This window comes from Ixodes scapularis, unplaced genomic scaffold (assembly GCF_016920785.2).
Source record: "Ixodes scapularis isolate PalLabHiFi unplaced genomic scaffold, ASM1692078v2 PGA_scaffold0__279_contigs__length_252992795, whole genome shotgun sequence".
Lineage (NCBI taxonomy): Eukaryota > Metazoa > Arthropoda > Arachnida > Ixodida > Ixodidae > Ixodes > Ixodes scapularis.
Genome location: NW_024609835.1, coordinates 59,103,315 through 59,130,399, shown reverse-complemented (window position 1 = coordinate 59,130,399; position 27,085 = coordinate 59,103,315). Strand labels below are relative to the sequence as shown.

Sequence of the window (27,085 nt, the reverse complement as noted above, 5' to 3'; positions counted from 1 at the left end):
GCATACAGTAAACTGATTGTGTGTAGCTTGCATAGCGGAAACGTCGATCTGAGAACTATTTTCTTTAACGTGACTCATGGAATGAATCAAATAACAACAGAACAATAAATAAATTGCTAGTGGCGGCGGTCTAATAACCTTACTGTTTCTGCATAATAAAGCAATGGTACTTCAGAGCAATAATTATCACTCCGGAAATTATGCTCGCTATGTTATGTTGAAAAATACGCAAAATATGATCCACACACCAACCAAACCTAACTACCATAAAAAGTGTTATTAGAGTTATCGGATTGCCAATCTAAGCGTTAAATTCACTGTATGTATAGTTTAGTTAAATCAATGAATGAGGCGGCCAGATACGACCAAAACTTTATCCGGCGATATTTGTGCACAGTTAGGTTCGGTGCTAAAGGGCGCTAAAGGGCGCTACAGTCGGCCAACTCTCCTGTGGCAGACTGTGGTTGGCCAGCATCCCCCTAACAACGTGTCGGTGTTTACCGACATGGCGGGGACCGGCAAGAAATCCGAGGGGCTGTTTCGTCAAAGTATCGCTTGGCAAACACTTTTGCGATTCACAATTTTGGCCCTCGCCTGGCTTGTGGGGTTCAGTTCGCGGTTATTTGCTGTGATACGTTTCGAAAGCATCATTCATGAGTTCGATCCATGGTGAGTAGACGCGCCTCCCGTACGACCACAACCAGCGTAAAAGTGATTCGTGGCACGTAATTCCTGCCAATTTTTTTACATTTATCTCTGCGGGCTCTCTTCTCGGGGCCGCTTTCGCCGCTTCACAAGTAGAGAAAATTCCCGACTGACTATTGTAGACTATTCGATCGCACCTAGGTTAGGAAAATCGCGAGTAGCGTCGCTGAGAATGCTGGTCTAGGCACATTTTTTGAACTAAGGACACGCACGGGCAAAGTTCGGAATGCTATTGGTTTCCGCGTCGAGTTGGGGCGCAATTCTTAAATTATTTATTTAAATTAAACTGGTCCTCACTTTGCTTTAGCAGACCATGAGATCGCGCTTTAAGAGGCGCTAAACGGCCTACTCTGGAGTGTAGTAACGTATCCTAAATGCATATTTTTGTCTCCCGTCGGGCGATGGAAATTCACGATGCTTTTATTTTCGCCTTTTATTGTCTGTAGTAGGATTCACGTTTACGACTGTGTGCACACGTGTCTCGTTTGTGCGTTCGCCGCGACTGTGCAGAACAGAACGCCGGCCGGCGCCTAAAGCACCTCGTGTAAAGTTTCCCCGCTTTTCTCTCTATCGAAGGCTTGCTTAAATCTAACCTTTCCGCGAGCACTGGCTGGTTCAGTCGCTTTAGCAGATGTTCTTTTGTGCATGCGTCTGTGCCAGTGCTCGCTTCGTTGTTACGATAAAATACGTGGCAATTTTTTTCTTGTTTAATTTCATTTACGAGTATGGCGTCTTTAGTTTTAATTAATTTCTTCTTTCGCCGCTAGGTTCAACTACCGGTCGACGCATTACATGGTCCAGCATGGGTTCTACAACTTCCTCAATTGGTTCGACGAAAGGGCATGGTATCCGCTCGGCAGAATTGTTGGAGGAACGGTATGTTTATGGTTTTGCTTTTGCAAGCTTTTGTGAAGTGACTTGGCTCGAAACAAAGCCTCCTGAAAAGCTGTATGTCCGCTTCAGACGGGACAATTTCTTCCAGCGACTTGACATCGCAACACCAGCAATTATATCTGCCTCCCATGTTCATACGCAGCAACTGCTAAAACTCGTATTGCTACATTTTGTCACCGTCATTTTTAAATACTAATTTTTTTGCATTATCTGGTCATAAATTTTTGTATGAATAACCTGTTTTTACGTCTTGAAATGGCACTGAGAACCCTCGCCCATCTTGAAACCATTTAGACATGCAAACAATTTATTGGAAGCCAGAATGAAGCTAAACCCTGTTTTCAGCTATCATCAGCAGGGAGGGGGAGGGTGCCATGAAAATATTTCCTCTCTGATTGGCTGCTGCCGCTTCAAATGTTTGCAAGTTTGTGTTGCTCGTCCATTTTGATCCAGACGCTATCCCAACAATTCATGTTGCAGCACAAAGATCTAGAGAACAACTTACTAGCAACTTCGAAACTGCTGAAAAAGTTGGCCCGTCTGAATCGGGCCTTTGACTGCTGGCAGACATCTTTTGTACAGCAACCCCAGACCTTAAAGGATCTTACCATTAGCAGAACCTTGGCTGGCAGTGTAAAAGAATCAAATTTGTTTTTACAGCTTCTGTTATTTTTGCACTTTGCATGAATTGACCCCAAAATGCCTTTATTTTTTTCTTCCATTTATGAAGGTGTACCCCGGGTTGATGATAACATCCGGTTCCATCCATTATCTGCTCAGCCTTCTTCACATTACCGTTCACATCAGAGACATCTGTGTTTTCCTAGCACCTGTTTTTAGGTAAGCACACAAACCATCTGGCGATTTCTTTGTGCTGCAGCTGGCCTCATGTACCTCTACCGGAAGGGTGTGCATTTGTAACGTTCCAATTGTGTGCTTTTCTTTGCCTTGCAGTGGGCTGACAGCACTTGCGACTTATTTCTTGACAAAAGAACTATGGAGCGACGCAGCGGGACTTTTTGCTGCTTGCTTCATTGCAATAGGCAAGTTTCTAGCCTCAGTCAAAGCTAACAGGATATTCTGGAACTGATGGTTTTTGTTTTGGCACTGGAGCCTGCATGTCATAGTTAGCAGACTAGATCCTGTACTTGGACTTGTTAGAACTGCAGTAGTGACCTCATTGTATCATGCAAAAGCCTGCCCTTATTGGGTACATTATGCTTCACATTCCTAGTTTGAAAGGTGGAACATGTTGCAAGAAGGGTTGAACTGCCACGTCACATTCTTGCAGCATCCGAAGAAGTAATAGCACTAATGTTTATGCCTTGATCTTGAGCTCATCGCCTCTGCCATGCTGCCAAGGGCTCATCCCCTATGCCATTTTACTGCCATGCTATGTGTGCCACCACTGCTGCCTTTTGGGTCGAGACTCTCTCTTTTTCTTGGATGCCTACCACAGTTGCAATGAAAAAGGCATCAACAACATTCAAAAGGTCAGATTTAGCCTAAAAAGAATGTAACCCTAGTTTGGTTACGGTTTCCTTCTTGTTCTTTTGTTTTATATGTGGTACTCATTCGGTTGTTAAAAGGAAGTGGTTGATTCAGGGGTCTTCAAACTTTATGGCTAAAGGGCCAGATTAGAGATTTGTCGCAAACTCGGGGGCTGGAAAAAAAAAATAGTTGTAAAAGAAAAGAATAAACAAACCTAGATAACCATTTCTACACAAAAATTATTGTTAGAGCAAGTATTCAAAGCAGCACCCTAAGGTGGATGAATGTATATGCTTCAATTTGAAATTTAATATTTAGCTAGTTATGACCCTACAAAAAAAATTTGACCAAGAAAATGGGAGATTGGGCACGCTCACTTAGCGCAAAAGACTAATGAGAATGATAAACCTAATGCTGACAGTATGCCATAGTTGTGGTTGGTATACCGGCACAGGCATATCTGAGGTTTTGAGCGCCTCACTCACCGTGTGTCAGTGATGCAATTGCTACGCCAAACTGCACCCAAGGGCTTACCCTGCTATATCCTCCTACATTTTGCAAAACATGACGAATTTGCACCAACATCGTGCCAAAACTTCATTTCACTTTACTGATACTCAAAATATAATAGCTCAGGCCCCACTTCACAACCGGATTGTCACGGTAGGCTTGTGAGAATTTTCAGAACTCGCTTTTCGTCTAAAAGATAACATACTATTTTATATGATCTCTGTATCAAACACTGACAATACTGAGGAGCTTCGCAATATTTCTTATGTTCATGGTCTGTGGCTTCTCACTGCGCACTGGTGTGCTGCAGTGATGTGACAACAGCTGACTAGGCATTGCGATTTTGTGTATCTTGTTCCGCTGCCTGCATACTAAGGAAAAAGTACACCTCCAGAGCGGAACATTACAAATGCAAGCATCTGGTGTATTAAAAATAACTAAAAGGAGCTTGATGTGCGCTGATTTAATAACTTTACCTTGCAGTAAACATAAACTCTAATATTCTGATGATGTATTTATTTAATTTGGGATTGCAAGGTTATGTCAATCCTCTTAGTTGTCAATCACCTTTATACACTTTCCATTTGTTTGATAGCAAAGTGAATAGATTAAATTAAAACTAAATCAGCTGGAGCAGGGGATGAAAGCTTGGGAATAACCTTAACAAAGTCAGCTGAATTGTTATTAACTATATGCATATTTATAGTTCACATGCCAATTTTTATTATCATGAAGTTTGACATGTGAACTGTCATTGATGTTTATTATCAAATGGCAAGATTTTTGTTTTTATGTTAATTAGGACTCAGTTTTATTACAAGCTTTAGGCCCGCTTCAGATGGAGCAATTTCACCCAGCAACTTGACGTCGCAACACCAGCAACCCGGGCCGTCTGCGTTCACACGCAGCAACCGAATTGCTACGACTTGCTGTCATCATCATTCACTTTGCATTTTCTTGCACTATTTAGACACCCAGCTACGCGCTAAAAACGTGTTTTTATATCTTTGAATGGCATTGAGAATACTAACTCATCTTTCTGAAAAGGTTTATTTCCAAAAACAGTCTATTTCAAATCAGAACCAAGTCTTTAGCTGTCATCATCACCACCACGGGGGTGTCACGTGAAAATATTGCGTCCCTGATTGGCTGCTGCCGCTTCAAACGGCTCAGAGTTGGTCGAGTTGCTCATCCGTTTCGAGCCGGACCCGATCTCAGCAATTCGTGTCGATCTAGGGAAAGCTAGGGAACAACCCGCCAGCAACCTCAAAATTGCTGGAAAAGTTGCCCCGTCCGAAGCGGGCCTTAGAACTTGAATGAAACAGCAATTTATGTACTGAAAATTATTCTGTTCTAATGCTATTTCAGTGAAATATACCATTTGGTTTACCTTTGATTGCATGCCTAAAATAACCATCCACAGAAGTTCTGTCTTTCATCAGTCAGCATCTTGTTGCCGTACCCAGTGCTGTTACGCACAACTCAACAGCTAGCTTTGTGTTTGAGGGAACAAAGGCCCGTTTGCACAGTCGCATTGCGCTGCATTGCGTCATGCAGCACAGCACCTCCCCATTGGCACGTCGTAACGGTCGTCATAGCAACGGCTCGACGCAAGCAGTCTTAACAAGACTCAAGTGGTTGCAGTTGCACTCCAGCGCAACTGTGTGAACAGGCCTTAAAACCTTTCATGCAATTGATGCTGACAGAAGGTTGCGCAGGAGTGAGGAGGCAAAGGAAGCATTTTCTTTTTGGTTGGATTAGCTAACACATAGATTTCAACATAATATCTACACTGGAAAGCAAAAGGTGTGCTTATGCTCGAAAATCTTTTTTTTTTCTGCTCCAAAATGAACTTTTGGCTGCTCCAAAAGGTGCTCCAATACGATTTAGATCAATCACATCGCTGGTATTTTCACCGGCACGCAGAGATGCGCTCTGACAATTTGAACTTCGCGCTGCTCAAAAAGTGAAGAAAGCAGACGCAGGCGGCACTCCGACTTGTTCGGCTCTCTCGGTTGCTATAAGAACTGAACCAGCTTTGCCGGTTGCCATGATGCCGTGCTAGACCAATCGCGGCGAGAGGCTGCGTGGGGTAAAGCGTAGCGCCACTCTGGAAGCTAAAGTAGCCATATACATTGGCTCTAAGTACCCTCAGAGGTCCCCTTGGCCCTAAATGAAGTATTCTTTCTTGTCTAAGTACCATTTTAGAAGATCGGAAACCCTCCATTGACACATGACCATGTGCCAAACACCAGCCAGTATACATGTTATTGTTTCAAGGTCTGTAGGCCTCTGCACCGCTTGTTTTTTTGCATCAGTCCTGAGACTGGGAGGGGTTTCTAAGCCGTCAATCAAGAGAGATGGATGTTCCTCGAGACTTTGAGAACCCCTCCCCTAGGACATGGGAGATTAACCCCACAGTGCGTATCACGATTGCATGTTTTCACTGGCAGCGAGGTAGATATGTGTAGCGCACCAATAAATTGGTCCAGTTTATTCATTGCGGACTTTAATTTTAGCGAAGGAGGAATTTGGGATTTGTTTTGGACAGTGTATGGATGCTTCAGCTAACACCAAGGCTTCCCTCTCTTATGGGAAATGGAAAGCATACTATAGTAGGAACTCTGCAAATGGGAGGTGTGCAAATGTTTAACTGAGAATTTAATATGAATTAAAAATTGACTGTGAATAGAATTGAATATTTTGGAATAGGAATAGTTTACATTTGATGTCAATTGAGCATGTATACTTTAAAAATCAAAACTGATTTTTGTTTTTCACTAAACATGGATAGGAAAGGTATTATTTTTTATTGTTTGATGTTATTTTACACACTTATGTTCAGTAAAAAACAGTCCCCGATAAGATGAGTTGGATACGACATAATGTAGGCAAGCAAAGCAATGACTACCTTATTCATATAAATATAAGTTGAGAATCTTTTTCTGGCACTGCCTTTAAAATTAGCAGTTTACCTAGTTTTGTCATCAAAGAAGGTTGACCTGTAATATCAAAATTTGTGAGCCTATCCAACCAAGTGAGGTGCTCCGCCGCATCAGCCTTTCTTCGAGCACGCCGGTGCAAAGCAGTGAAGCTGGTTTCGGTGCGACATGGTGAAGCTTGGTGCGATACCATTGGTGCAGTGTGAAGCTTGATGCAAGAAATCGGTTAATTCTGATGGCGTCATTCGGAAAACTCGACTACCGTAATATCCCGAGTCATCGCCCATCCCCGAGCCATCGCCCACCCCATTTTTGGGGCCAATATCGATTTCCGAAAAAACACCGAGTCATCGCCCACCCCTTCAAATACCCCAGCGCGGACTCTGCGATCCGCGAACACTCATCCTGCCCGAATGACGCGGCCGCGGACCTTACAGTTGGAGGACGTCCGTGACAAAGTAAAACGAAGGAGGGAAAGACACTTCTTTTTGTTTACGCATTTCCTCCGTGAGCGACCCCGAAGTGGTCGTGTATCCGTGCGAAAAGAAAACGATGGAGATAACAAAATAAGAGTTTGTTAACGTAACCGCGGACTGTTAGGTCAAAGTCTGTCTCCGCCGAAGTAAGGTCACCGCGAACCCGCTCCTTCTTCCCGCCCGTCGCGACCGCGGTTGTGCAATATTTTAGGCAAAGCCAAAGCGTAAATAAAGCTTTGCTGGAACGTCCTACACAGACGTTTGCAGAGCGTCCCAACCGTGCATTGATAGACCGCCGTGCACGGACGCACGTATGTACGCACCAAACAAGAAAGTTGCGCAAGAGCTTGCAATTGACAAGGCGCCCGACTTGGCCCGACGCCAAAGTATTTGCCAACGCGACCGCCGGCTTTCCCGCTTTCCCAGCATTGCTCTTGGTCGCTTCTTTGGTCCGCTCGCTCGCTCGCTCGTTGCGCCTGGTCGGTTTTTCTATTTTCTTGTAGACTTTTCTTTCTTTTTTTTTACTAACTAGCAGAACATAATGGTGACATTCTTTCACGGAACTAACGTTCGTGCTATATGCAGATCGGCGGTGTTTCTAGCGCGTATGCAAGCAACGGACTGCGCTATAGTAAAATATTCTTTCGTGAGCATTTTTCTTTCTATAAAACAATGAAACTAAATCGAGTTTTGAGTATCTCTTGTGCATCAGCGCTAGATACGCAGAGAAAAATAGGCGGTTGTTTCCGCTTTTTTTCAAGTGTTTTTGCTCACCCATCGAGACATGGCCCACCCCACTTTTTTAACGAATTTCAGGCGGTTGGGGGGTGGGCGATGACTCGGGATATTACGGTAGTTGAAACAGCAAAAGTGTGCTGTGGATCGGATTGAATAGCAAACATTATTCAGAAAGTACTCAATCTTTTGAACATTCCCACACCTCTTGAAAATCATACACTTTTTACAGTGGCGATGGCAGGCCTTTATATAACTTCTTTGTTTAGCAGACAGTGAAACTTCGCTGTCGGCCAATGGAAGCAGGTCCTGATTGCATCCCTTTCCCCCACAGTGCCTGGGTACATCAGTCGGTCTGTGGCAGGCAGCTACGACAACGAGGGCATCGCCATCTTTGCCCTCATGTTCACTTACTACCTCTGGGTCAAGGCAGTCAAGACTGGTGCCATCTTCTGGGCTGTCCTTACTGCACTCTCCTACTTCTACATGGTACATTTGACTTTTCCGTGCTCTACATGGAGGTTGGCAGTGCTCCTCCATTGGTTTGGGAAGGAATTGGGTGGGCGTTCGCAATGGGTTTCTTCACTTTGGTAATGTTGAGTGGCTTTTAATGGCTGGTCCTGCTCAAATGCTCTATGACTGCACCCTTTACTCAATGGAAAATACAGTGACTGATGCATCTGCTCTTTCATTTATACAATGGTAAATTTTGAAGCATGACATATTTTAGTTACATTTTATTAAAGTATGACAGTTCAGAAAATTCTTGACATTGTGCAAAGTAGTCATTATTCTGGCCAGAAAAGGCTGTTTCTTCTGACTGTAATGTAGCAAGCATCAAACAACCAAAAGGTTAGACTGATTTTGTATTTTGTCTGCCTGCAGCTGTTTACTGGCATTTTTCTGTTTAGCCTGAAAGTCCATAGCATTTGAATTATTCAATAGTGACTCAGTTTTTCACAGTGTTCTTGGCTCATGATGCTTCCTGTTCTTTCTCTGCAGGTGTCTGCCTGGGGTGGCTATGTGTTCATCATCAACCTCATCCCCCTTCATGTTTTTGTGCTTCTAATCATGAACCGGTTTTCAAATCGGATTTATATAGGTATGTGTGCCACAGTTCATTTGCAAAGTCAGTTCAGTCCTCTAGCACCAACATGCAGTTTCAGATCTGATTGCTTTTCAAACGTTCCTCTGAAGAAGCCCCACAAAAGAAAGTGCTAAGTGCCATATTTTCTTTTGTGTAGTACACACACATTTTTCATGAGCAAGTCTCACTTGCCTACTTTGCCACAGAACCTGTGGCATCCAATCATTTCCACCTACAGAAGAAGGGCATCAAATGCTGTTGCTTGAAAATGTTATCCGTGCTGAGATTTTTTGTTGTAATCCAGAGAAGCATCCACTCAAAATTTGGAGAAAATGTATTTTTCGAATGTTACAAAATTGAGGGGTGGGCGCTTATTGTGGAATGGGCAATGCTCAATAATTTTGGTATGTGAGAACAAAAAAGAGTGACATGTCACTGCTTTAGTTCAGATGTTATTGGGGCTTTTTCATTTGACAAACTTCTGTAGCTTCTGGAGGTGGCAGTGATGGAATCTTTGCATGCCTTGTAGCAGGGACTGACAACACTCTGCAGCAGCGGGCCGGGTTGTCACAAAGGGTGCCGAACAGCAAGTCTCAAGGGGGGGGGGACAGGGACAGGCAGGCAACTTAAAGGCAAAAAGGAAGTTAAGACATTTTTTGCCCGAGTGTGGGACTGCCGGACAATGCCAATTGGAAGTGCTCTTTTTGTTCCTGTGTAACCACAGTTGAGGTCAAAACTGTTGTGTGGTATTTGAAACTGTGAGGAAGCAGCGGGGGGAGGGCTTTTTCGGTGTCGTGCCGGGGGCCGCATGAAACTGCTTCAGGCTGTGGGTTGCCGATAATCTTTCTGCATAAAAATCTAGTTATTAGGGTTTGCTCGAGACAGATCCTTAGATTGAAACTGTGTCATGCTGTGTTATACTATGTGTCAGATGCTTAAAAGATGTATATTTTATTCTGGCCGTCCTTTAGTGTATCGCCTTTCATTTCTGTGGAAAAGAACGGTCTTGTATGTCTTTGTGACAATGTCGAGCCAGTTGTGCTAATTCTGGTATCTCCTGTTTACACAGCATACAACACCTTCTTCATCCTGGGCCTGCTGCTATCCATGCAAATCCCCTTCGTTGGCTTCCAGCCCGTGAGAACGAGCGAGCACATGGCTTCAGCAGGTGAGTTTGCAAGCCATTTGGGAACTTGCGTGCGAGCAAAGAGTGAAATTTGGAATTTTCATTGCTGGTGTTGCGTAACTAGCAAAGATTAAAGTGTGGTAATTTTTTCTTGCCATAAATTGAAAAACCTCTTAAGTTTTAAAATTTGGGTCATATTTAGGGGCCACTCTGTTCCCGAATTGGTTCTTCACAAAAACTTGGTTACAACTAATTCCTAGTGAGTACAGTCGAACCCGGATATATCGAATTCACAGGGGTCGTAAAATAGTTTGATATATCGATAATTTGATATACAAAAATATGTTGACTTAAGCTGCAGTTGAAATTTCTGCGCGTCTGCAAATATCGAAGGCCGCGACAAACTGCACCTTACCAAATAGGGCCTCTAAGAGCCACTAAATACAGTAGAGCTTAGTTGATGAAGATGACAAAAAAAAAATGCGTTTACACGACGGTGTCTGCGATCGTTTACGCCTGGCCACAACAGTGCCGGCAACAAAACACAAAAATAATTTAAAAAAAAATGAAAAACCAAAAAAAGCAAGCTGCATAAAAAAAAAAAAATCCATAGAATAAAGTTAAGCAAGCAACAAAAAAGAAACCTCACTAAATTCAGGCAGCAAAAAAAGAAAGGCAGAAAAAAGAAAAAAACTGGCAAAGCAAAATCGCACCGGCGACTTTTTTTTTTTTTTTTTGCTTATTTTACTTTGGTGTTAAAAAGTCGCCCTGCGACAGCAGTGTTTGGGGAGAGACCGCACGCTGCCATTCCAACAGTGGGCACTCCCTGCCCTCCCTACGTGCGTGTGTGCCCTTCTCCTTGCTTTTGCCAACCTCCACTTCTTGTTTTTTTTTTTAAGCCAGTGCATTCGGGCCATGCTTGGTTTGCTATATGGAGTGTCTCCGCCATGGAAGTTCGATACAGAAAAACAATGCCCCTATACTATTACATGTGATTTTCAAGGGGATGGTTGGACTGTTTGATGTAAACAATAATTTGAAATACCCGGGTGTGATATAACCGGGCTCGAATGTAGTACCTTGCGATCATAAGCTTGGTGTGTAGGATTGGGTCGCACTATTTGTGATCGCCATTGTGCATTGTTGCAGAGAGGGCCTCTCATGTTGCTGCATAATTGTTATGGGAAATCGCAGTGAGCTCTATTTTCTGCAGGTGTCTTCGTGCTGCTGAATGCCTATGCCCTGCTCAAGTACCTGCAGACTTTCTTCTCCAAGTCTGAGATGAAGACGCTGTTCTTCGGTGCTGTGGCTGGAGTGGCCGGCTTTGTATTCCTGGCTGTTGTGGTTCTCACATATGCAGGTGAGCTCTGAATGTCCTATATACTATGGTGGCTCCAAAGCCCGAGAGGAAATGTAAATACTTAAATAAAAGCAAGTTGCTTGAGTAGGGTGTTTTGATTGCGGCTCTATGTTGAATCTACACTTCTTTCGAGTTTTTGATAAGTAACCATTACCGATACACCTGAAGGTAACCGTAACTTATCTCCGTACCATTGACGACACAGAAACGACGACGATTACTTTGTCAATCATGAAGGGATGAGTGTCGCCTCTAAAGACGATCGCCCTGCCACGGTTAGAGTCAATGGCCGCACCGATCGCGTTGGAGCTCTACAAGTACTATCGGGGAAAAATGAAATGCGAACAGAGGAGCGCGTGGCTCGCGGTGCAGGCTGCGCCGCCTGGAAGTGAGCCTAGGAGCAAGGGTGCGTGGCCTACTCCGACGTTTTCACGCCCCTCTTTCTGTGCTCCCCAAGCTTCAGCAGTGCGCCTCTTAGTGCGTTGAAAGCTATCACCGCTATCTTTGCTGGCTCAGCGCATGCGGTGCAAAGAAGCTCGCCGCACTCGCCGAGCAGGCAAAGATAGCGGTGACAGCTTTCAGCGCACTGAGAGGCGCACTGCCAATCGAGGGGCATGAACTCATCGAAGTAGGCCACGCACCCTCGCCCCTAGGTTCACTTCCAGGCGGCGCAGCCTGTACCGCGAGCCACGCGCTCCTCTGTTCGCATTTCATTTTTCCCTGATAGTACATTCAAACTTTCCTCGCAATCGAGGTGAATAACATTCACTTTAAGACAGATTCCATGATAACCTTGCACCAGATCAGGGGAGAGGCCCCACGACAGAAACCTTTAGTTAGAAACCGAGTTCAGGAAATCCAAAGCAACTGCGAAAAAGTGTGGCACCACTGCCCAAGAAAGGATAATTCGGTGGATCGCATAGCACAGGGTCTGACAGCATCATGATTATTCTCTGCTTCACTCTGGTGATCGGGACCCAGTTGGTTGACATTAGTGGCGAATGATTGGCCCAGGGAACCATGCAAGGAGATCCCACAAGACGCCATCAAGGAGCGGTTGTCGGGGCTCGATGCAATGATTGTCATTTCGACGTTGTCTTCGTAGTTGATCGACATTTCCAAATTTAGTTTAGCTTTAAAGCTCCATCGAACAAGCATGGGAATTTTCCACTTTCTTCGCAACACCAGGTCACCAACAAGGTGATCGGGACCACTGACGGCCCGAACGCACTGGCTTAAAGCTGCCCGAAGCTTGACGATCGGGACTAAACTTCAGTGCACAGCAAAATGGAGCCAAGAATCCATCCGGCTCACCTTTTTGCGATTTCGCCACTTTTATCAACCAAAAGTGGATTGCTGCGAATCGGAAGCCGCCTCAAGTCGGTCACCACGACACACAATGAAAGAAACCCCGTGGTCCTTCCCAAACAGCATTGATACTCCGTGCTTCTGACTGTCTAAGCTTGCCGGCACCTGTTGCACGCAGGGGTCGGGGACACTTGTGCAGCTCCCTGATAAGTACTAAATCTTGTGGGGAAGAGTGTTGGCGAGACAGGTGGTGCGTGTGTGTGTGTTGGGCCAGCATTTCGTGGCTACACCGGCAAGTGCCCCCATGGGACCCTTGCCAAGTGTGTGAACAACGCGATCTGAACCTTTCGAAGTAGTCGGCACCAACTTTGCCGGACCCTTATATGTTGTCGCGAAAGACGAGACGTGAGAGTCTTACATAGTGCTTTTCACGTGCGCGGTCACGTGGTCGTCTGTGTATGTGGATGTTTTTATTACCCTTATGTCGAACTCTCGATAGTATTTCTCAACAGTCCTTTTGTATGGTAAACAATCTATCCTGGTTCCTTTATGATGCAGACCCTTCGAATAATGCCAGTATTGTAGCCATTAACTACCATGTTTTATCTGCCAGTTGAGTATGGTTGTACCCTGTCTGCTCAAATTAACCCTATCAAGTGGAAAAGAAAAAAAGTCCAAACCAAGTTAGAGGTTTGTGTTTTTACAGTGCAAGGTCGGTCTGCCTTTGAGGTGCAGCGACACTAGCTTACGCCTTAGATGGGAAATTTAGCCAGTGCAGTACCACCGCTAGCCCGGAGTCATTAACATTGATACACGACCGCACGCCCATACAATGCTTATTTAGATGGAAACGGGCAGGGGTGGGGATTGAATTCAGGATCCCTGGGTTCTGCAGCGTGAGCTTTTACCCCACATGCCCCTAGTTGCAATGTGCCAATGCACTCGGCCACCGATCCCCCGATTGAGTTCGCCTAGCCTGCCCCCCATGTCCCCATCTTTTATGACTGAGCGAAGCTGCGTAAGGTACCTCGTTGTTCACTTGGAAGGCGCAGCACAGTGCAGTGCAGTACAAGTTGCTTTCTGTGCAGGCTACATTGCTCCGTGGAGCGGGCGTTTCTACTCGCTCTGGGACACGGGCTACGCCAAGATCCACATCCCCATCATAGCCTCGGTGTCCGAGCACCAGCCCACTACGTGGTTCTCCTTCTTCTTTGATCTGCATGCCCTGGTGGCCACTTTTCCCGTGGGGCTCTGGTACTGCATCAAGAACGTCAATGACGAACGAGTCTTCAGTAAGTCCCTGCCTCGGTCCCATTTAGTGAAACTCTATGCTGGAACCCTTACCAAAAGGGTCGTTTTTTCCGGCCTTTGCCAAGTGCATAGTATATACCACTTCCTTGTGACGGCAGTAGTTTGCTGCTGTCCAGTGGAGCACTTGCTGAAATTTGTACTTAGTCTGTTTGCAAGGTTAAAGAAAAAAGGAGGTTGTGGACTCAAAAGACTATTAAAGCACTCTCACTGTGTAACCAGTATTGGTGAACGAAAATTTTGGTACTATTTTGCTCATATGGGTTTGAAAGTATGCAGTCAAACCCACAAATCTTGTGATCAGCACCCTCAGATAAAGATTGATTTGCACTACCCTCATTAACCTATCAGTTTAACAATCCTATCGACGCAAAATGTAAACGCCGGGACTATGTCACTGCATGCCTATACACTGTGATCTCCGGGACAATGTCACTGCATGCCTATACACTGTGATCTATCGTTGCATTCACGTCAATCCCTAAAGCAGCAGTTGGAATGTTTGCACAAAGGGCGCAGTGTTTGCTGCAGGCACGATGACAAAATTATCTCGAGCATGTTCGAAGCATGTTTGCTTTTCAAACGTGTCTGCAGATAGTGTTTGTACGACCAACTGCAGACTGTTTTTTGTACGACGTAGGGTGTGACAGCAGCGTTAGGGGTGCTTCTGTCCAGGAATTTGCTCAGAAATCTGTGCTGCTGCGCTCTACACTCGTGGCTGATCTGTTTCGTTTCTACCTCTCCCCTGCCAGTTGTGCTGTATGCGGTGACGTCTGTGTACTTTGCGGGCGTGATGGTGCGACTGATGCTGACGCTGACGCCCGTGGTGTGCGTGCTGGGAGCCATTGCCTTCTCGAGCACCCTGAAGCTGTACCTGCAGGAAGAGGAGCCCAAGCAGGGCCAGGCGGGCCACCAGGGCCCTACCAGCAGCAGCAGCCAGGAGAACAGCGACGACAGCGACTCCCCCGACCACAAGGAGAAGAAGAAGAAGCTCTACGACAAGGTGAGGGCTGCAACAAGGGGAGGGGTCTCGCAGTGGCGGCGCTCCGTTCTCCTACCGTCTCGTGGACGCCGCCGTTTTGGTGCTCGGTGCTGAGCGAGCGCAGGAGCGTTTTCTGCAGTTTCAGACGACACTTGAGGTTTTTAATCATCAACTTTAACCTTAGCCATCGAGGTGACCGAAGTGTTGTTACATTGAAGCGTAGCATATTTAGGAGCTCTAGCCCCGCCTACCGGATAAACTACGTTCTGGAGTGGCATTGCTTTGGCCGTATTGCTGCGTTTGGCTGGCGTTGCCAGTTGTCGCCGGCCTTTACCGACATGCCCAACAGAAAAGGCAGGATGCGCTTTTAGTCATCCTGCTTGCTAGAACAGTCCGCGAAAGGGCAGCACAACTGATGCCATACCTGAAACTCGCAGTGACGTTTCGGAGCCATAACTGTTGCTGACAGTGCCTGTACAATTTTAGGTAAAAAAAGAAAAAAAGGCAGCACTCACGAGTGAGTCTTGGTTGTGGCAGTTTTAGACAATGGGAAATTAGATTTCTGATATATTATATTTAGCCCAGTGGCAAGTTCACCCAAAGGGCAGCAGAGCTGATCTGAAATGCACTTCGTATTACAAATGCCTTTCTTTTTTAAAGATGAGTCTGTTAAGGTGTGGGAAGGTATCTTCCTTGTAGCTTACCCTGTAAACCTAGAGAAATTAAATATTGGGGCTTCTGTTCTACACCAACAAGGGTTATCTGAGGTACCCCATGAGAGGTCCAAGGATTTTTTTTGACTTCTTGCGGATTCTTAGCGTGCAGCCGAGATGTTACAGCGGAGCTGTTAAGGGCTAGTTTCCCTAGTTTCATGTCCGTGGAGAAATAAATCTCTAGACAAAACTCTGGACAGCTACCGCAAACTATGAGCGACGGCGGCAACCTGTCCGGCCTTTCCACTTTGGTTTTCACCAGGGTGGAAAGGCTGAATTTCTCTGGGTGTCGTCCTAGAAGTTGTCCTTGAGGTCGTCGTCCTTGAGGTTGTCTGAGAAGTTGTTCTCAAGGTCGTCCTAGAAGTCATCGTTGAGGTCGTCCTAGAAGTCATCCTTGAGGTCGTCTTAGAAGTCGTTCTTGAGGTCGTCCCACCATGGTACAGCTCCGCTGGTCTTCCTTCTTCACCAGAGTGGAAAGGCTGAAAGTTTTTGGGGGCAAAGCTCCTTAGGGTCTAGCCTTGTCCATCCGGCGTCCGTGCTCACATCGATCTTGCTGATGCTCGTGCTCGTGAGCTCACGTGCTCACATGCTCATAGAAAGCAAAAAATAAATAAAAAAAAATTAAAAAAAATTATGAAAAAAAAAAATGTTTGTGCAGTCGACAGGATTCGAACCTGTGCGGGGAGACCCCAATGGATTTCTAGTCCATCGCCTTAACCACTCGGCCACGACTGCGGGACGAGTAGGGGGCTGTGAGATGTGGTAGTAACTCAAGAGCTGGGGATGTCATGGATGAAATGTTGCATGTAGCCGCTCAACTTCTATACAGGAGAGGGCGCTGCGGTCAAATGCGTATATAATTGCGTTAAACTTTGCATGCATTGGCTCAACGTTTATAGACAAGAGGGCGCTGCGGTCAAATACTCAAATGTGTATATAACCACGTTCCATACCACACATTCTCTTTCTGACATAGATGAAAACGAACGAAAGGCTCGGCATGCTTCGGCTCAGCGTCTACGCAGACAAGCACCACCAGAGCTTGGCCCCAATCAACATCATTCGCCCCGCGGAGATGCGGTCAATTTTTGACAGCACTCTCCCTTCAGTAGGCCTTCGTCAGATAATGAGCGCCTGGGCATTTGAACCTGCCAATAGTGTGCCAGACAGATTGGCTTTCAGTATTGGAAATACCACCTCCTACACTTCTGAGGAGCAAAATAATGCATTCATTGACTGTGGAAGTTTGCTAACGTGCATTGCTGGTGAAGCATAGGAGCAACGTAGCTACGAAATTTTGTCAAGTTGGCCTTTTTTGTGTTTCAAGGTCTCTCAGGCACTCTCTAATTTGTTGCATTAACTTCCTAGGTGCATGTTTTTGGCGCTAATAAGGAAATTTAGGAAGAGTATTTTTCTGTCGTAGAAGCAGATTGTTTCAAGGGCATCAGTAACGTGAAGTCCGACATGTGTTTGCGCAGGCGGGCAAGCTGCGCAAGATCAAGTCTGACCAGAGCCGGGAGAATGTGGGGCTGGGCACCAATGTGCGCAGCATTGTGGTGGTTGTGCTCATGATGATCCTTATGATGTTTGCTGTCCACTGCACCTGGGTCACCAGCAACGCCTACTCCAGCCCCAGCATCGTACTGGCTTCTTACAGCAACGACGGGTGCGTTGTTTCTCTGCACGGGGCTTCCCGCTCATTCATTCATTGCAGTACGTTGGGCATACATAAATTGGAATTCACTTCATGAGAATCCTTTCTATATTTTTGGGTCCAGATTTCATTGTGCTTTTGTTCGTGTTCAGGTAAAGATGTATACTTTCTACGTTCGGCAAATGCCAAACTTTTGAAGGAAAGTTCGGCAAAGATTCGGCAAATGTCTGCGCACGCGCGAGAACGCGACGGGGCCGTGGATTGCAAATGGACACCGTGCAGTGGTGCGGTTACCATCGTGCAGTGCATGGTGGTGCAGTGTAGTACAATTAGCGGTTACGACGAGGTGTGGAGACGGTAATGTGCGCTTGTGAGCAAGTGTGGTTCTCTTCACTATTTTCTGCCTCAAGAATAGAAGATCTACCAGTAAATTGCGCAGCCCACTGCGCAAGTGACAAATGATGCGGTACATTCTGGATAACGTGATTTTCATTTGACATTTCTAGTGATGCAACGAGTTAGTTGAAACATTGGCTGACAATTATTTTAAAGCACTCCTCGCAATTATAACAATTCTGTGTTCGGCTCAGAAGTAGTGTGTGCCAAAACAAAATAATATTGCTTTTTCAATTAATTTTATTTCGCGATTTTCCTGTATCTGCATACAACTAAACAAAGAACTATAATGCTCGACGTTGCACATCCGATATTCCTAACTCTCCCTATCTTCCTAAACGTTTGTGTGTGTCCTAACACCAGAAAGTGGCATGTTAAAGGTTATAAACGAGACGTTGCGAATATGAGACGCGCACTTCCATGCAAACCTGACGTCAACTGACTCAAATCGATAAAAAACATGCACATTTACAATAATGTTATTATCTTTTCTAGGAAGGCTCAGCAACCGTTGCATTCGTTTTCACGCACAAAAAGATGATTCCCAGAAAAAGCAAGAATGCAACGTTATTGCCTTCGTTTTAACAAAGTACACAGAAATTTTCATAGCGTGACTGCACCGGCTGCGCCACACTCGCTTCTACCTAACCTCGTCAACCTCGTTGTCACGCCACTTCTGCAAGGAGTCACTAAAATTGCCAGTAAACACACAGAAACGATACCGATACAATTATCTTGTAAGTGTGCCAATGTGCATTACATGTTGCATTCAAGATAAGAAAAAAAAACATAAAACCCTTTTTTGCCAGAAAAAATTAAATACCAACGTTAAGTCTGGTAACAATGTATCTTTGCCGAATCTTTAGAAAAGTTCGGCAAAAGTGTGGCTTTGCCGAATCCCGAGATTTGGCAAAAGTTCGGCCCATCACTAGTACTTTCCCAATATGCCCTGCCATTACTTTTTGCTGTTTACCGGTTGTTTTTCATGAAATTAGCCGACGGTTTTGAAGTAGTGATAAAGCTTTGTCATTACTGGCCAGCCTCCCAAAAGGAGAAAGACGGTTTTAATTGTTCCGAGTGCATCAGGCGAGTAAGACCGTACAAAATGTGGGAAGCTTAAAGGACTATGCCCGAATAAAAGGTGTGCACCCTACCTAACAACCGAGCATTTGTGCCAACTGGTGCTCTTCGCTCTTGCGCAGTTCGAGGGTGATTTTGGACGACTTCAGAGAGGCCTACTACTGGCTGTCCCAAAACACTCGAGATGACGCCCGTGTCATGTCCTGGTGGGACTACGGCTACCAGATAGCAGGGATGGCCAATCGGACGACTCTAGTGGACAACAACACTTGGAATAACAGCCACATTGCCCTGGTGAGTCACCCCACCTTCCTTGAGTTTGAGTTTATTCGAGAAAACCTTGTACAAAGTTGTCTCAGTGTTTTGCCCAGCTGCTTGGTCATGCCGGTTTTGCACAAGCCTTGCCATTGTGCGAGTGAGCTACAATTTCCTTCTGCTTGTTGGAAATAGGCTTTACTGGTGATTCACTTTTTCACATGGAGAACGTTGAAAGTGCATCTACTCTGACAGTTTATGATAATTCTGGTAATGTAGTAAGCTTGCTTGGTTTACCTGTAAAGCCTGCACCAGTGTAGAAAAATGTAGTGCAGTGCAGAAAAGTTAAAGTGACCAGACGTCCCGATTTAGGCGGGACAGGTCCCGCTTTTCCGGCCGTGGTCCCGCTGTCCCTCCAGCGTGCTTGTGGGATGCCGTTTTGTCCCGCTTTTGCTCTTCGAACCGCGGATAGATGGAAGATTCGGTTAAACGAAAGGATCGCACCGGTGAGAGGGTGCTTTTTTGTAATCAAGGAACAAGATATGCTCGACAGAGAAGATGCTGAAGGTTAATTGGCGTATCACATGTGAACAGTACTATGGACATAGTACACAAAAATAAATACATTAATACTAAAGGAATATTCCAACCAAATGTATTAGATAGCTGCAAGCCACACAGTATGCAAATTGCAAGAAAAAGAAATGCACACGGTGTATACGAAATAATGAAAAGGTGCGATTTGTTACCGACATTTAACTTTTCCGGTCTCTCAACACAATCCCCCCCCCCCGATACGCGTCCCGCTTTGGGGCCCCGAGGAATATGGTCTCTTTAAGAAAAGTGCAGGGCAATGTACTTCTGGTTGTGTTTTGAGATGGGCTGCACCAATAAATTAAATATGATGGTGTGCACCAAGTGTAGCTGGTACAGGCGTTGCAGGTAAATCATATCAGCCTAGTGTCTATACAGTTCTAATTATACTGTGAATTCTCTTCAGTTCTGTGCCATTATTACTGAAATATGTCCTAAAGATGGACGGTATGGAACTGCAGATACCCTTATTGTATATATTTAATCGTAGTTTGAATGACCAATTGTTGCTGCACCAGTATTATAACAGCTCATGGCTGACCAATGTAGATGCAACAGAATGGATTGCGTATTTGAAGAGAGTTCACCTTTTATGTGATTTGTTCATCATAACGGGTCGTAACTATACCCGTTTTCACCTCAAGAACCACAGTAAAAAAAGTTTGGCTCCTCGCGGAGCATTACTAATTTCCCTCGTTATGCTGAGAATTGAGACATATGTAGGTGTATTTTAGATTAGATATGTGTTCTCTTATTAAGACGTACACGTTTCAAACGCCAAAAGTACCGCTCCTGCGTCCGACGACCAAATTTTGTGAGAACTACTTCGCCCGGCGTAGGAACATGGAGCAAAACTTCCTTTTTTCTTGAGGTGAAAACGGGTATACAATTACGCTGCATCGCATACTTTTGGGGAGGATAACTGCTAAAAATATTGTGCCTGCTAAGGGAGTCTGCCATCACCGAGACGCGACGGTATTGGAGATCTTGGTTGGTAACCTGAAGCATGAGGTGATCCAACTTGCGCTTGCAGGTGGGGAAGGCCATGTCCTCCAACGAGACTGCAGCGTATGAGATAATGAAGGCCCTGGATGTAGACTATGTCCTCGTCATCTTTGGCGGGGTCATAGGCTACTCTGGAGACGACATCAACAAGTTTCTGTGGATGGTTAGGATCGCCGAAGGAGAACACCCCAAGGACATCAGGGTGAGGCATATTTCCAGCAAGCTTGCCCCCCTTCGGCGTGCGCTGTGCCACATATTCAGCCATGTTTTCCTCTCATTGCACAGGAGACTGACTATTTCAATGACAAGGGAGAATTCCGGGTGGACGAGTATGGCTCCCAAACACTGCTGAACTGTCTTATGTACAAGATGAGCTACTACCGCTTTGGAGAGCTACAGGTAGGTGTTGTACTGCCTCTCCCTGCTTGTTCTAGGTCATAAATTCTCAAACTGGGTTCCTAGGAACCGAGGGGTTTTTCAGGGTCCCCTGGGATCCCCATCTCGGGGGGTTCTCCAGGGTACCCTCAGGAGTTCCCTTAAACTCGCCAATTTCCTCGATCGTCCCCAAGTAAAATGGTTTTCCAGTTTGAGTACTAGGTATTTTCACAGATCTGAGCCACTCACTACCAAGGCCTTTGGACTTCTGCATTGCTTTACTGCATCAGTGTCAAGGCTGGAAGGGATTCTTTGGCTGCTATTTAAGGCAGATAGGTATTAGAGATAGGAAATTTTGAGAACCCCTGTTTTAGGTAAATCCTTTGATGCTACGACAAAAGTGCCTTTAGCAGTGCACGCCGTGCAAAAGCGATGGAAGATAGCTCCCTCTCTCGCATATTTTATGTTAGCGTGTCTGGCAGCTTTGTGGGAGGTGTAAGAATGCTAGATGAAGAATGTGGCAATGAGAAAATAGATTCCGGTTTTTAAACACTCAAATCTCGTTGCACTTTCTCAGCTGGACTACAGGTCCCCGCCCGGATTTGACCGCACCCGCAACATGGAGATTGGCAACAAGCACTTTACGCTGGAGCACCTGGAGGAGGCATACACGACGGAGCACTGGCTGGTGCGCATCTTCAAGGTGAAGAAGGAGTCGAACCGCCCACGCATCCCCTACGTCCAGCGCCAGGTCAAGGCCAAGAGTGTGTACGTCTCGAAAAAGGTAAAGCAGGCAGCGTCCCAGCCCCTCTAGGCCTCTTCCCCAAACAAACGCCAGAGACAAGAGGCTGGCCATAGGTGAGGAAAGTGCACAGCGCCCGTCCTACTGCCTGCCTGCCTGCAAGCATGCGAGCGGCAACACCTTGCCTGCCCTGCCCTGCCTTCCCATGACGACGGGAATCGTTGCACTCTGCTCTAGTGGCTTGCAATGAAAGGCACTGGATGCTGGCACAGGGTGTTGGGAGGCGGTTGAAAAGGCTTCCGGGGAGGAACTAGTTGGAGGTTTGCATCTCCGGCGTAGCTTTTTAAGCGACGTTTCAGCCACGAAAATAGCGGCTCCTTGGCTTCATGCCCATCGCCATTTTGGCAGGAATTGGAAAGGGTATGGTTGGGGTCTCTGCCCTTCCTGGGTGTCATTGTACCGAAGGATGAAATAGCTTTCAAAACTTGTAAATTTATAAATGTTTGGGCATTTTTATGTCGCTATACGTCATCGTGAGGAACCTGCAGTGCTGGTTCTGAGATGCAGGTTGTTTTTTTTTGTGAATGGAATCTTCTTTTCGAGTAGAAAGTGTGTTGGTTCATGTAGCTAAACTTCCCCAAAAGATGAAATTAGAAAATATTGACTTGCAAAAATGGCAGGTCTGTCAACCCCTCTGAAGAGTTGACACAAAATTTGCTGCAGGATCAGTTGGAAATGGCATCTCCGTGATTTTGCATTCTTAATTATGTACTTGAGACCATGCAAAGAGGATTGACAGTGCAGGTTCCACTTGGCGTAGATCCTTGCCTGAAATGACGGATGAAACACCCTGTGCCATGGCAGTGTCTCTGGCTCGCAGTAGAGGCACCTGCAGCATCCTCACTACTGTTTGGGGTTTCTGGAATAGAATGTTAAAGTGCTAGATTTCTTGAGCTCTCAGCTTTGTAGTACTGACATTGGGTGTGTGCTATGTGTGTGTATGTAAACTCTGATGGGTTTTCTTGGCTAATTGAAGGTTCTTTCTCGTGTACGTACACCCGCATGCCTGTGTCACACGTGGCACAACACCACTGACAAGCCAAAAAGCACTTTTTTTGTGCAAGGAAGTTGTATGTGGTGTCGAGATAGCCCCAATTAGTTTTTCGCTGTGCGTTGTGTAGTTCTTTTATGAAAAACACAAGGTTGAGCAAAAACGACGGAGGAGCACGACATAACATTGTACCCAAAGGTGGACAGTAATGTTTCACTTTCTGTGTTCCCCGCAAGCATGCAAAAGACTTTTTTTCCTTTCTATTCTTGGGAGGATAGTAGCAAACAGTTTCAAACATAATTTGTTATTCGATTGTTCCTCACCTTACGGTATATCTGTTTAAGTCAGTGTCTTTGTAGTGAAAAAATTCATTCGAGGGGTTATTCAGCTGACTTGCATGAAAATAATCTTTTTGGCTTCTGAGTGGCTCTTAAAGTCATTTAGCCAAATGTAACATAGGATGTTGGTGAACTAGTACACTGGCATGAACTGGAAATAAACATGAACACAATATCAACACTTTTTTATGCACACAAGGCATTGACAAACAGAAAAGTTTACTCCCAAAAGTGGTGCACCGGATGAGCATATTCCATGGCACCAGTAATATAAACACGATAGCGTTAAGGGCTTAGTGTCACAGAAATTCCTAATTGGTCGGTAGGGTCATGACGTCACAGCCACATGACCTCGCACGGGAATTTCAAACAACGCTCACCAGAAATGTGACATCACACGTCGAATAAAAGCGATTAAAACATGACATGTAATGCGAATTAAAGGTCGCTGCATCTCTCAAATGATTTCACTTTATAAAATAATTCATATGCCTTAAAGAAAAAATTTGAAGAATTTTATGCAGAGGCGGGACTCTACCCCACGACCTTTCGGTTACGAGCCAGGCACGCTACCGAGTAGGCCGCGCGACACACTTGCACGGCTTGGGAATGAGCGGGGGTTTATATGTTTAGCTCTCGCGTTCCACTCTTAAAGGCGAAGCTTAAGTGCCCTCCTCTAATTTTTGATTAAGTAGTCATTCATTTATAAGCAAAGACCGGTATACAGCAGTTGCTTGCTTGAGTTAACTGTGTTGCAATCGGTACATGCTCGGAACAGGTGTTTGAAGTACCGAGCTAATTGTGTCACACTCAGTACATACTCTGTACATAGAACTCTGAGCAAAGATCCAGTTCACCGGTTCTTCAGCCGGCCTTTGGCTAAATGTCATTGGGGGGGAGGGGGGGTCTGTGTGACACAGGTGTTACCAGAAGTTAATGCACTTTTAAAAAAGAGTCTTCCCCTGTAAAGCATGATTCTGTTTTGAAACCTAATTGCATAGAGTAGGTCTTTTTGAGGCCTCGGACTACTGAGGTGGACATTTCACAACACCACCGTGTGAAAGTCTATTCTTGCATGGTACTGAAAATGAGCTGTGAAAAGTGTTACCTTAGCCACGACTCCAGCTGACTATCTTTTTTGGCACTCATTACATTTATTGTGTCATGCAAGTGCAAAGTGCATGGACTAAGAACTGGGAGTCTCATAGTGGCAGTCAAAGTTTTCTTGGAACTCGAAAGCTCAGTAACCCTTCAAGTAGGAGTTGCCAGCCAAGGCTGCCCAGGAGGTTTCTGCTGGAGTTATATTATGCAAGCACATTGCATAATGCTTCAGTAACCAAGTTCAGAACCATGAGACAAAGCTAGGTGCAGTGTCAGTATACTATACTCGGTTTCATACTTAGCTTGCAACGCTGTCGAAGCTACTGACTCGAGCGCGTAGCTTCATCTATGGTTTCATTTGCACGAGAACGCGTGCAGATGCGTCGAGGAAATCAAGCCCCACGCTCACGCCAGCAGCTTTGACAATGTTGTACACTAAATATGAAACGGAGCACATTATATTTTTCAAATGATAGATAGCTCACAATAGCAGATTTATCGAGCAAATCATAGTCATTTTTTCAGATAGGATAATCATGCTATTTCTTTGTTTATATGGCAGCTAACACCAAAAACCATAATGTTGCAAACATTGAGATTGCTCATTCAGGATTCGCAACAGGTCAAGTTTGGCCTGTCGATCTAGAGATCTAGGCGGTCTGTTTTTTATGTTTGAATAGTATACAATAGATATTATTACAAGCACATGCAGAGCGAGATTGAAGTGATAGGAAATTAATCGCCACAAACCAAAGGTGTGCACCTTAGTCAAGGATATAACTGAAGGAACTGAACAATAAGGTTGGGCAGAGCTTTGGCAATTCTTTCGCCTGTGGGAATGCACAGCAGCTTATCCATCTCATACACATAATTTGAGCAAAGTAGTATAGCTGGGTAAAGATGGATGCATCACTGAGTAAAGCAATTTTAAGATAAGAATAGGAACATCACAAACTCTTCTAGAATCTCAAAGTTTGAGTGGTTATGAAAAAAAAAAAAATATATATATATATATATATATATATTATTTACGCAATAGCTTGTTTTAAATTTTAGAGAATAATTCACAATGTTTACACAATATAAAAGTATAAGGTTTTAATGATGAGTAGTTTGTTTGTTAAATGTTGTACCTCTCCTCCAGGCAGTACCAGCTCCTTTTCATTTAGTAGAACTTCTGTCAAACTTGAAATAGTGAAACTTCTGTCAAAGTTAAAAAAAGACGAACGTGTTTGAACTCAAACTTCAGCAGATTTATGACATTCATAAACAAGGGTACTTTTGCATCTAACCTCAAGGAACTATGGCATGTATTCAGTTCAGCCTGTTTGCATTCTCATATGTGCGCTGTATTAGTGTTTGAGTGGATTTGAGACTTCACCGTCTCATCTGCTTTTTGCAGACTTCAAGAAAGAAGAAGGGCTTCATAAAGGACAGGCCAGTAGTTGTCAAGGGGAAGAAAACATCAAGAAGTGTGTAGGATAACCAATTCTTTTCCAAAGTCCTTCGTTCTTCTACGAACTCTAAAACAAACTTGTCAAGAAAATGGAAAGCAAGAATGGTTTTTCACACATCTGCAATGAATGCCCTCCAGCCAGCCTGTGTGCAGTGCAGGCCTTTTTTTCTTTCTTTTTTTTTTTTTTACAAAAGAAAAGTTGTGTACTATTAGTAACGGGGTTGGGGAAGACAGTACTACTCCAGTTTCAAGAGTCATCATCTGAGCAGCATTCATTTAAGGATACTGTTGTAGCAGAATGTATGATAGGCTTTGTACTGAGGGTGTGAAAGCACATTTATATTTACTATTGTTCTGTTGCCTTTTTTGTGCGTTTTTTTTTTTGTGTGAGAAGATCGAGTGGCGTTTTTTTTTTTTTAAAGGCATATGTGAATAATTCATGTTTGGAGAATTATGTGTCTGGGACGTATTACAGTTGTTTTCTTGCTTTGGTAAATAAAATAAAATGAAGGAACATTTCAGGGTCTGTCTTTTGTAGTGTAAAGCTTTGATTGTGCTTGTAAAACACAAATTCTCTGGAAGAAGCATGTTGTTTGCTCCCCTGGAATCTGCTAGTCGCTTGGTCTGTCTTTTGTAGTGTAAAAGCTTTGACTGTGCTTGTAAATAACAAATTCTCTGGAAGCTCCCCTGGAATTTGCTGTTCACTTGTTATCAAAGCTTTTTTTTTTTAATAAAAATGCGAGCCCGTTGGTGAAACAGAGCAGGGTGGGGAAAAATGACAAACATAACACCGTCTTTGGACATTTTCTTATCTTTCATGCTTCACAATTTGTTTCTAAAATTCCAATGAACAGAATGATTCAATAGGCCAATCTCACCAAGTGCTCAGTGCATGCATGAAGCCGCCATAACTTTAGTTCACAGGTGGCAGTGCTTGAGACGTCTTGTGCTCTGCATGCACTGAGCTCCGTGAGGTTGTGGCATGTGCAGAAAGACTAAACGGTGTTTCCACGTCTGATCATACAACGATGGGCACGGGGCATATAAACGCGAGAGTATTAACTGTTCCATGGGGTGGGCCGGCGTTATCAGCGTTGAAGCCGCGAAAAAAAAGCTAAAAAAAATGGCACCCAAATTCCCCTGCTCCATGGAGTAAAGCCGGCGTTGCCTGTAGCAATGAATTGAGGACTAAATTTCCATTGGCTGCCCCGCGTCATAGTTCCAAGGAACGCCACCCCACAAAGAAGCCCTCTCCATGGCGCTGCTCCCCGCCCACTGGTAAAAAGGAGAGGGTGGCACATGCTGTGCTGCCCCTCTCAGGTTATGTGTTGGGTGTTGCCGGAGGCCCAGGAGGGGGGAATTCCCACTCCTCACATGTTCTACACTACTTTCAGCCATATT

The 27,085-nt window shown here is 44.9% G+C and overlaps 1 protein-coding gene and 1 non-coding gene across 3 annotated transcripts; one reads left to right on the top strand and one right to left on the bottom strand.

The window, feature by feature from the left end:
• The first annotated feature begins 429 nt into the window (after positions 1–429).
• On the top strand, positions 430–26,200 carry LOC8039949 (dolichyl-diphosphooligosaccharide--protein glycosyltransferase subunit STT3B). 2 transcript variants are annotated; one of them, XM_029978667.4, is made up of 16 exons: positions 430–669; positions 1,473–1,581; positions 2,330–2,439; positions 2,554–2,642; positions 8,088–8,242; positions 8,756–8,855; positions 9,910–10,008; positions 11,180–11,326; positions 13,723–13,926; positions 14,695–14,945; positions 17,116–17,303; positions 18,890–19,061; positions 20,650–20,823; positions 20,907–21,020; positions 21,574–21,780; positions 25,631–26,200. In XM_029978667.4, the coding sequence occupies exons 1-16, from the start codon at positions 506–508 to the stop codon at positions 25,706–25,708; spliced, it is 2,361 nt and encodes a 786-aa protein (XP_029834527.1). In that variant the 5' UTR covers positions 430–505; the 3' UTR covers positions 25,709–26,200. The 2 variants fall into 2 exon arrangements, with proteins under 2 accessions (XP_029834527.1, XP_040358953.1); XM_040503019.2 differs by having other exon boundaries at positions 437–669; positions 21,574–21,854.
• On the bottom strand, positions 16,291–16,372 carry Trnas-aga. Its single transcript has one exon. It is a non-coding gene; the product is annotated as a tRNA-Ser (tRNA).
• Positions 26,201–27,085: the final 885 nt, after the last annotated feature.

Coding starts and splice junctions, on each gene's coding strand:
- LOC8039949 (XM_029978667.4), top strand. CDS start 506: ATGGCGGGGACCGGCAAGAAATCCGAGGGGCTGTTTCGTCAAAGTATC. Junction 11,327..13,722: donor TGTGGTTCTCACATATGCAG/GTGAGCTCTGAA, acceptor CTTTCTGTGCAG/GCTACATTGCTCCGTGGAGC. Junction 21,781..25,630: donor GTGTGTACGTCTCGAAAAAG/GTAAAGCAGGCA, acceptor TGCTTTTTGCAG/ACTTCAAGAAAGAAGAAGGG.